Below are 9445 nucleotides of genomic sequence, written 5' to 3' on the forward strand. Positions count from 1 at the left end.
TTATTGTGGCTTACAGTGAAATTGTTGTTTTTATGTCCTTGTTTTATCTGAATAAAGTTTGTACTCTCTATATATGTTATGAGTCATTGAGTGTGGTCATGAGCTGCACCTGCTGTAGCAGAGGTATAATGTGACAGCTGGAATCCTATATCAATGTTCCTATGACAAGGAGGCTATCAATTACATCAACACTGCAGTGGACTTTAGTTCCTACAGGTGATCCAGAGGGAGTGTCTCTTTCCCTGAACAGCCGAAACGTCTGTAGAATGGTGAGTTTGATATTCTTTTTCTATTCTAAATTTTATTTTTCATTGATTCACGGAAACATTTTTTCACCTAAGCTGTTTTTTAAAACTCTCTTTCAGGCAAAATTCTTATCACAAACTCAAATTGATGGTAAGCCGTGTTACACAGAAGTAATGTGTTTGTGCTTTACGATCCATGAATATAGTAAAATAAACTGACTTGTTCTCTTTATAAAAAAAAGGCAGTATATTAGTATTAAGAAAATTTGTGGCATTGGTTTATACTGTTTCCTTGTTCTCACGCAGAGTTCAAAGAATGTTTCTCGCATTATGACAAGAAGCGAAAGGGGAAGATTGAAGCCAAAAACCTTATTACAGTCAAGTACAAGTCCCACATATAGTGAAGTGGACAGACATCTGCAAATCCACAAAATAGGTAACGATTTCATGATTAACACATTACATTAAATCGTGAATGTATCTTCCTTGTCTACTCTTCCATAGCTTCCTTGTGTCACCTGTGGCTAACAGCGATATACAATTAGTGGTCTCATTATGCTGATAAAAACCTGATGGGGAAAAAAACCTTAATGAATCAGTATAGTTATGACATTTAATTTTTTTGGACTGTGTAAGAGCGTGTTGAAGCACTGGTATCAGTCATAGACCGAATAAAAATGCTCAGTAGTTCATCTTGAATTCTTTGCTTAGGAGATCATACATCTTTTACTGTAAAATTACCACAGATAAGACAGGGGAGTTGGATTTTTCTACATTTCTTACCATGATGCACAGACAGATGCAGCAGGAAGATCCTAAGACTGAAATTCTGGAGGCTATGCGCATGACGGATAAACACAAGAAGGGCTACATTCTGGCCTCTGAGCTATGGGCCAAACTCACAGGCTTGGGAGAAAAGCTCACTGATAAAGAAGGTATAAATCATTTATCTTCTCAGTTTACATTGATGTTTTCATCAAAGCTCATGAAATGAAATGGAAAAAAAAAGTTGTTTATGTGTTGTGTGAATTATTTTTTCAGTGGATGAGCTTTTTAAAGAGGCTAATGTTGGACGTGATGGACTTGAGGAGTTCACCAGAATGGTCACACTTCCTACAGTTGACTACCAGTAAAGAAGAATGGGTTGGCCCCTTATCCTGAATATTGCAATTATTTACTAGCAAGAATGAGATATTTTTGTTCTATGTATACATTGTACATAAAATAACAGTTGATTAAATTACAATAAAGAACTCCTATTTTGATATACAGCTTGATTCATGTATTCAGCACTAGATGGCAAAGTAATCTGAATAAATGTGGCAGTGTTGATAACTTGTCTGTCATGATATTCAGAATGTTATTTAATGAAGTTTGAAGATTGTTAAACAATGAATGAAATGTAAGCTGTTTGTTGTTGTACACATTCATCTATTTTTACTCTATTTACAAAATACAAAACAGAAACCTATAAAACTCCATCCTTTCCCCAATCCAGAGCTTTCATGAACTCCTCTTCAGTGAAGGACAACAGCTTGGCTGCTTCAAAATGCATCTTTTAAAATAAAGCCATAAACATAAAATGCTTTAAAAAGTGCACTTATTGAGGTACAATATTACTGTAATTGGAAATGACAGATTCAAGTAATTGTGGCGAAATTGGTTTCTTACCTTCTGTCGCTTTAAAATATCTATTAGCTTAAGTTGCTTTTTAAAACCCACAATGAGCTCAGCCTTTTGTCGTTCCAGTTTTCTGTTCTCAGCTTGTAATGTTTCAATCTTTTGTTGCTCCTGACTGGTTAAATCCTTAAGTCGGATACAAAAACAGAAGAGAAATGTAAAATGAACATCTGAAAAAAAAAAGTAAATCTGAAAAATTTCTGGAGTGTGCGAAAAGTTTTGTTGCATAAAAAACTTCAATTGGTTTATTTCATGCTGGTTTATTTGAGATGACATTACCTTACTGCTCTGTTTGAGTTTGTTGAGTTGTGTTTTAGTCCTCTCAACCTCCTCCAGAGCTCTATTTAGCCGCACCTCTGTTGCACTGTGGGTACTGGCTGCCTGCTTGTGGGTCCTCTTCATGCTTTCCAACTCCTAGAGTGTATAGACACAGGAAAAAAACATATTATGCAGATTGTGTTTTCAGATGTAGACGTTCCAATTCAATATTTTGCTCTTTGTTTAAAAAGTTGAATCTTTAAAGCAGAAATAATAGCTTTTAACCTAAAACTACCCAAACATGAGATGCTTTTATTAAGTCTAAAGTGAGATGACAGTGAATTTCTATTTCAAAAATATATCCCATTCTGATATGATTTATCAGACTCTACTGTTGTTCTCTATCCTTATTCAGTTTCCATGTCTCTATCATAAGGGGAAGGGAGAGTTCCAAAGATATCTGTCCCAGAAGCCCAAGTGCAGTGTGCTCTGGTCTCTGAGCAGCTGTGGCATAGTCTCACTTTACACACAGAGAACTAATCAGGTTAAAGGGCCCATGCCAAGAATTCCATGGCTCTGGATCCTGGCACAGCTCTAATTAACAGGAATTATGGTATATATATATATATACACATATACTATACATTTCCTATAGGAAATGAGTAGAGTATAGTTTGTAGTTTGTATTTTTTATCCTTTATTCTTTTAGTTTGATAAATACTTATATATATAGTATACTTATAGTTAAATCTGTCAGTAGGTTAGTAGTGTATAGGTTTATAGTGTTTTTTTACTTCATTGTTGTATGTCTGTATTTGTGTAGCACCGTGGTCCTGCGAGACACGACATTTCGTTCCACTGTATGTCCCCACATGTAGCGGAATGACAATAAAGCTCAACTTGAACTTGAACTAGAGGTTTACAATCAAAGGAACATTTTTGTTCAGATCAGTAACACTTATCCTGTCATAAGGTCACTTGTGAGACAAACTTTGAATAATATTTTGCCAACAGTTCAAGTACCTTTTGCAGTGCTGCCACTTGCTGTTGCAGACCTTCACATTTCCGACTTGATTCTTCAGCTAAAGCTTTTTGCTTCTCAACTTGAGTCTGTTGGACATTTGCAGTCCTCTGCAATCTTGCCTTTTCCTCCTCCAAGTCCTTCAGTTTACTTCTTAAAGTGCTGATTTCATCATCCTTCAAGACATGCAAAAGAGATTTTGAGCAAGAGTGACTTGAACTGACTGAATAGATTAACTAACCTTGAACACATCTCAAACTTCTTACCTTCTGGTTGCATTCATATGCGAGTCTGTTCAATTCTTCCTGCATTACTCGAAGTTTAGCTTTCAAAAATCTGATTTGAGCTTCTGTAATTATGCAAAATAAATGTATAAGCAATAATGCAAATAGTATAACAGCGCAGAAGATTCAATATTTGAATATATTTGTCCTTTTTAACCCACCTGCACCCATCTCATCTCCAGCACTGGGCATGATGTCATCCTGCAAGTGTTCCTCAGTGAGATCATCACTAACTTTGCCCTCAATTATGCTGATTGTTTTAGCAAGTGAGAAATCCCCAAAGTCTTCAGGAATAGCAACATCATCAACCACAGTCTGTGATGCTTTTCTATAATTGGAAGAAACTGTTGATGCTACCCAAACATCTTCATCACAAATATATAAACATAACAAATAAAGGCAAAAATTAATCCAGATCTCATTAGATTTGATCATATCTTACATAAATTAGTTTATTATTATTATTTTATGTACACATTTCTTTGAATAAAAGTTTTGAGAATACACTTACTGGGGTTTTTTTCTATTTCCCGATCCTGACTTGTTTGGCTTAGAAGATTTTGCAGAATAGTTCTTGTTTCTCATGATCTACATAACACAACAGAAATGTTTCTGTAACTAATGCTGTCATTTCCACTGATCCATATGATATCTGTTTGAGTTGTACCGTTGTAGGGGTCTGCTTGGTCGTGGATTCTCTTTTTGTGTCTGCCTTCCTGATAAGACATGAAATGTTATGCTGGCAGACAGCAAAAGATGTTGCTAATGCTTATGTCAAACAGTGTGAAGACCATTACCTAGAAACTTCAAAATCACAGTTAGTATCAATGGAGATGTGGGAGGAGATTGGTTTGGAGAGCACCTCATTTTGATCCCTCTGAAAAAAATTATCAAAAACATACAGTGTTAGTATCTGGGTTTGTTGCAACATCACACATATCACATTCTATAAACTATACATTAAATATTACAGATTAAAAACGCCCCGTTCTCTCAAATCTTTCTTATCTGAATCTATTGTGTTATTTTTCACGTTTTCCTAGTCTTACCATCACTTTCTCTGCTTCTCGAACAATTTCTGCTGTTTTTGCTTCTAGCTCTGCATTGAGACGTCTGAGGAGAGTTGAAACAATTGAATTAAATTCAAATGAATTGAATTTCAAGCAGTTAGATAGTCAACCATGTGATCTTCAATCCTAAATTATTTATAGCACCTTTTATGCAGTCAGCTGATATAAGCTAAATACAAAGCAGCGTAGATAAACGAATGTGCATTTAAGTAATAAATCCATAAATACTTGTATTCTTCTTCTTTGGCTAGGAGGTCCATGTGAGGTGGTTTCTTCGAAGGAGCGGAGGAAGACCTGCTCTGAGGTCTGGGTCTTGACGGCCTTTCTGAGTAAGACGTTTGAGGCTTTTTTAACTGATTAGAAAGAAAGTTAAAGTATTATAGCAGTTATTAATCCCTATTTATCCTCGAAATTACTTTCTTTCCCGTTTCTTAAGCATTTTGATGATTTAAGACAGCTATTGGTCTGTTAGGGATATTCAGTTTCACGTCTGATTCCGAACGAGCAACGAAAGAACTGTCTTTATTGAGATTTAACGAAAATGATTTGATTTAACACACAACGGAGTACTTTAGGCGAAATTGTAATTAACACGGTATAAGTTGAAAACAGTTTTATTTCGTCAGACTTACAGCAGGTAGCGCGGGTCTGGGTGTGCTGTCTGCCATGTTTGTTTGTTAGTGGACAGACGCCGTTGCTAAGCAACAAGGACACTTTCATGTCTGAGGTGATTGTACGTGTACACACTTGATTCTTTTGATTCCCGATTTTTATATATATATATATATATATATATAAAAATGCGAACGTTTTATGCCTCCGTACATTTATATTTAGTCATTTAGCAGACGCCTTTATCCAAAGCGATTTACAAATGAGGACAACAGAAGCAATCAAAAATAATATGTAAGTGCTGTGACAAATCTCAGGTTTATAATGCCTTGCGAATGTATTCATACGAAATACCCCTTCATTTTTTCACATTTTGTTATGTTGCTGCCTTATGTTAAACTGCTTTAAATTACTTTTTCCCCACATCAATCTACACTCCATACACCATATTGATAAAGCAAAAACAGAATTGTCACAACTAAATAAAAAACTAAAATAAGTACATTGCATACGTATTCATTAAATATTTAGCTGAAGTACCTTTACAGCCTCAAGTCTCTTTTGTTTGATGGTAGAGTATTGCAGTGATGTTTGTGTCAGGGATCTGCAAGAAATGGGACCCAGATGCAAATGAGCAGACAATGGTAATTTATTGACAAGACGTTGACTAGAAACAGCAGGGGGAGTGAGAAGTGAATCAGTCCAAACAGAGGGGCAGGGCAGACAACAATACAGGCAGGAGGGATGACCACTGAGCCAGTCCAAGGTGGCAGCGGACTCAAGCACAGAGGCAGCAGCTCCAGAGGAAGGCAGGAAGACAGGGACCCCGTAGCTTGAAGTGAATCTCAGAAGTCGCACCAGTCTAGCCGCCGGGTAGCGACTCACAGAACCAGAGACCTGACTCGGGAGAGTGGAGAGCTGCTTCCAGGTGGTAGGGGTCAGAGGCCAGGGAATCTGGGTAAGGACAGGACAGGGCAAAACACAATAACACAAGACAACACAACGACACAAGACAGACAAAAGAAAATCTAATCAAGAGAAAACACTAGATAAGAATACACAATCAAAAAACAAGAACTTGACAGAACAAGAGAAAACAAAAAAGGAACCGAGGATATAAAATAAGACAAGAGATCAAAAAATCACTTGAGCTAGATCAAAGGATATCTTTAGGACCAAGAAACTGGTAGACACCAAAACGAACCAGCAAGGACACAAGGGAAAGGAACGCAATATAAAGCAGCAGAGCACACGAGGATCAGGTGAACACAATCAAGCAAACGAGGACTAGACAATGACTAAACAAGGGGGCGTGACCATGGGAAACAGGGAGGTTGGACAAGAGGAGCATGTGGCAAACACAAACAGAGACAGAGCCATGTGCTCAGACACAAAACAAACAAAGAAACATTGAACAGGGACAAGACAGACAAGACTGTCAGGGTAGGATCCTGACAGTACCCTCCCCCCAACGGACGCCTCCAGGCGTCCACACTGGGCAAAGGAGTCAAAGGGGGGTACCAACTGGGAGGGCGGGCTGGGAAGAAAACTTTGAGTTCCAGGGGGGCCCTTAAACATAGGGGGTGGGACTGGGGAGGAAAATACTCCAGGGAAATAGCTTGTGGCCGACCAGGGAGGTGTCGGCTTAGCGAACTCATAAGGCCTTGGTAACAGGGAGGGCGGGATGGGGACCTTGTTGGTGGTCCTTCTGGAGAAATTGGAGGCCTGTTTCAGTGGTGGAGTCGTCAAAATGGCCTTAGTGGTCTCTGGAGCCAACTCCTGACTGGTGACGGACCTTGGGACAAACTCAGGGGCCATGACTGCACTGGCAGGGAGGGTGCATTCTTGGAAAACAGGGTCAGGAGATGCAAGAACAGGCTCAGGTACAGGCTTGGAAGCACACTCCAGGGCTTCAGGGACAGACACTGGGCTTGACTCTGACGGGCCCTGCGGGACCGCAAGGACAGACTCTGGGACTGACTGGGGAGTGGCCACTGGAGGGCGCTCTGGAGGAGCGGGCACTGGAGCTGGAGCAGACACTGGAGGCTTCTGGACCAGAGCTGTGGCTGAGAGAACTGGCTGCCCAGGAATGGCCTCCATGGCCATTGCAGGAAGATCGGGCTGCTTGACATGGACCTTTGTGGCCGGGACGGTGGGAGCGGGCTGCTTAACAGCTTCAATGGTCGCAACAAGGTGAGCGGACTGCTCAGAGTCGGGCTGCATGGCCATAGCTGGGGGATTTGACCGCTCTGGGCAGGCATCTGTGACTGAGGCAGGAACAGTCTCAGAGAACAGAACTTGACAGACAGCATCCCCTTCAGTGATCATGACATGACTGGTTGGCAGTACAGATATGGCCTTCTTGGCTGTAGCAGGCAGATTAGGATGCTCAGGACAGGCCTTCAAGTCTGGAACCAGGACAGGCTCCGAGGACATGGCACGACTGACATGACTGCCCTTCTTGGGCGTGACAGGATTAACAGGTGGTTCAGGTAAAGTTACACGAACAGTCACAGATTCCTTCACTAGGGCAGAGACAACAGGTGACGTGGGCAGCCAAGGGTGTGGTTCAACCGGGTTACATACTTCTGGGACCACTGGATATTGGACCATCAGAGTTGGTTTCTTCAGGACCATTGGACCTTGGGCCTCCAGACTTGGGTCCACCTGGACGACTGGACTAGGAACCTTCTTAGTCTGGTCCTCCAAGACCTCTGGAGGCAAGGCATCCTGACTCAAGTCATCCTGGACCACTGGACTTGGGGCCTCTTGACTCAGGCCCACCTGGACCAATGTGCATGGGATCTCGTGGCTTAGGCCCTCTTGGACCAGAGGACTTGGGACGCCTTGAGAGGCAATGTCAAACTGCACCACCCGGGCCCTCCTTCGCTTTGGCTTCTGGGGGCACAGCAGTGTGTGATCAACTGCTACTGGGGAGGCGGCAGCAGCCGTGGCTGCTTCTGAGTTGACTATATTGAACTTAACCACATTTGAAGTTATTGCTGCTAATTTGGCCATCTCTGGGATGAAAGAATCTGACTTGACTGGTTCTGGACTGACTGGAGCAGGCTTGACAGGCTCTGGACTGACTGGAGCAGGCTTGACAGGCTCTGGACTGACTGGAGCAGGCTTGACAGGCTCTGGACTGACTGGAGTGGACTCAACTAGCCCAGGACTGGCAGGAACGGACTCAACTGGCTCAGAGACCGATGCAGTGTTCTGGGTTGCTTTCCTCCGTCTTGACCTACGCTTTATTGGAGTCAGAAGATGATCTGGGACTTGACTCAGCAAGGGTAAGAGAACAGGTTGGTCGCTGCAGTCTGGACCTGGGATGACTGGAGAAGACTGGACAGGCCCAGGGATAACTGGAACAGACCTAGGATCCTTTGCCGTGATCGCTTCTACACGGACTGCGGTTAACTCCGTGGACTCGGAAACCGATACAGCAGTCTTAGCTGCTCTCTTCCTCCTCAGTCTACGTTTTAACGTAGGAGACTGAAGAGGGTCTTGAACTTGACTTGAAATGAGAGGGAGGGTGGCATGGTCTCTGCAGGCTGACTCTGGTGGTGTAAGGATCTGCCAATCCTTGCGATGGTGCAAATACTTTAAAAAGGTCCAATAATCTAGGCCTCTTAGTTGCTCCATTTCCCATTGTGGTAGGGGGTCATCCAAGCAGAGATTAAAAGCCTCCTTAAGAGTTGAGTCCGGGTACTCCAAGCCCCTTGCCATGGTCCAGAAGAATTGGGCAAATGAACCCACCTCCCGGCCCTGCTGGCGGAGCGATGCCACTGCCCGTTGGAGTTCCAGTCTTCCCTTGGCAGTACTGGGAGGAACAATACGGATGCTCATTGCTGGGTCCTGAACTGGCTGGTTCGTTCTGTCAGGGATCTGCAAGAAATGGGACCCAGATGCAAATGAGCAGACAATGGTAATTTATTGACAAGACGTTGACTAGAAACAGCAGGGGGAGTGAGAAGTGAATCAGTCCAAACAGAGGGGCAGGGCAGACAACAATACAGGCAGGAGGGATGACCACTGAGCCAGTCCAAGGTGGCAGCGGACTCAAGCACAGAGGCAGCAGCTCCAGAGGAAGGCAGGAAGACAGGGACCCCGTAGCTTGAAGTGAATCTCAGAAGTCGCACCAGTCTAGCCGCCGGGTAGCGACTCACAGAACCAGAGACCTGACTCGGGAGAGTGGAGAGCTGCTTCCAGGTGGTAGGGGTCAGAGGCCAGGGAATCTGGGTAAGGACAGGACAGGGCAAAACACAATAACAC

The 9445-nt window shown here is 42.5% G+C and overlaps 1 protein-coding gene and 1 pseudogene across 2 annotated transcripts; one reads left to right on the forward strand and one right to left on the reverse strand.

The window, feature by feature from the left end:
* Positions 1–161: 161 nt before the first annotated feature.
* LOC306870059 (calmodulin-like protein 4) lies at positions 162–1378 on the forward strand (annotated as a pseudogene). The gene is made up of 5 exons: positions 162–269; positions 366–396; positions 552–681; positions 992–1180; positions 1287–1378. The product of its transcript is annotated as a calmodulin-like protein 4 (transcript).
* Positions 843–5244, reverse strand: LOC306870514 (testis-expressed protein 9-like). The gene is made up of 12 exons (XM_079417821.1): positions 5191–5244; positions 4787–4911; positions 4538–4601; positions 4286–4365; positions 4156–4204; positions 4000–4076; positions 3650–3816; positions 3471–3553; positions 3207–3380; positions 2205–2339; positions 1917–2051; positions 843–1800 (listed from the first exon to the last, which is right to left on the reverse strand). The coding sequence occupies exons 1-12, from the start codon at positions 5224–5226 to the stop codon at positions 1714–1716; spliced, it is 1212 nt and encodes a 403-aa protein (XP_079273947.1). The 5' UTR covers positions 5227–5244; the 3' UTR covers positions 843–1713.
* Between the last annotated feature and the right edge of the window lie 4201 nt (positions 5245–9445).

Source organism: Barbus barbus, assembly GCF_936440315.1.
Source record: "Barbus barbus genome assembly, chromosome: 1".
Taxonomy (NCBI): domain Eukaryota; kingdom Metazoa; phylum Chordata; class Actinopteri; order Cypriniformes; family Cyprinidae; genus Barbus; species Barbus barbus.

What these genes read in the sequence shown, in the direction of transcription:
- LOC306870514 (XM_079417821.1), bottom strand. Translation starts at nt 5,226, where the DNA reads ATGGCAGACAGCACACCCAGACCCGCGCTACCTGCT. An exon ending in GAGAAGCAGAGAAAGTGATG is followed by an intron (nt 4,366 to 4,537) that starts GTAAGACTAGGA and finishes AATTTTTTTCAG; the next exon opens with AGGGATCAAAATGAGGTGCT. An exon ending in CATATGAATGCAACCAGAAG is followed by an intron (nt 3,381 to 3,470) that starts GTAAGAAGTTTG and finishes CATGTCTTGAAG; the next exon opens with GATGATGAAATCAGCACTTT.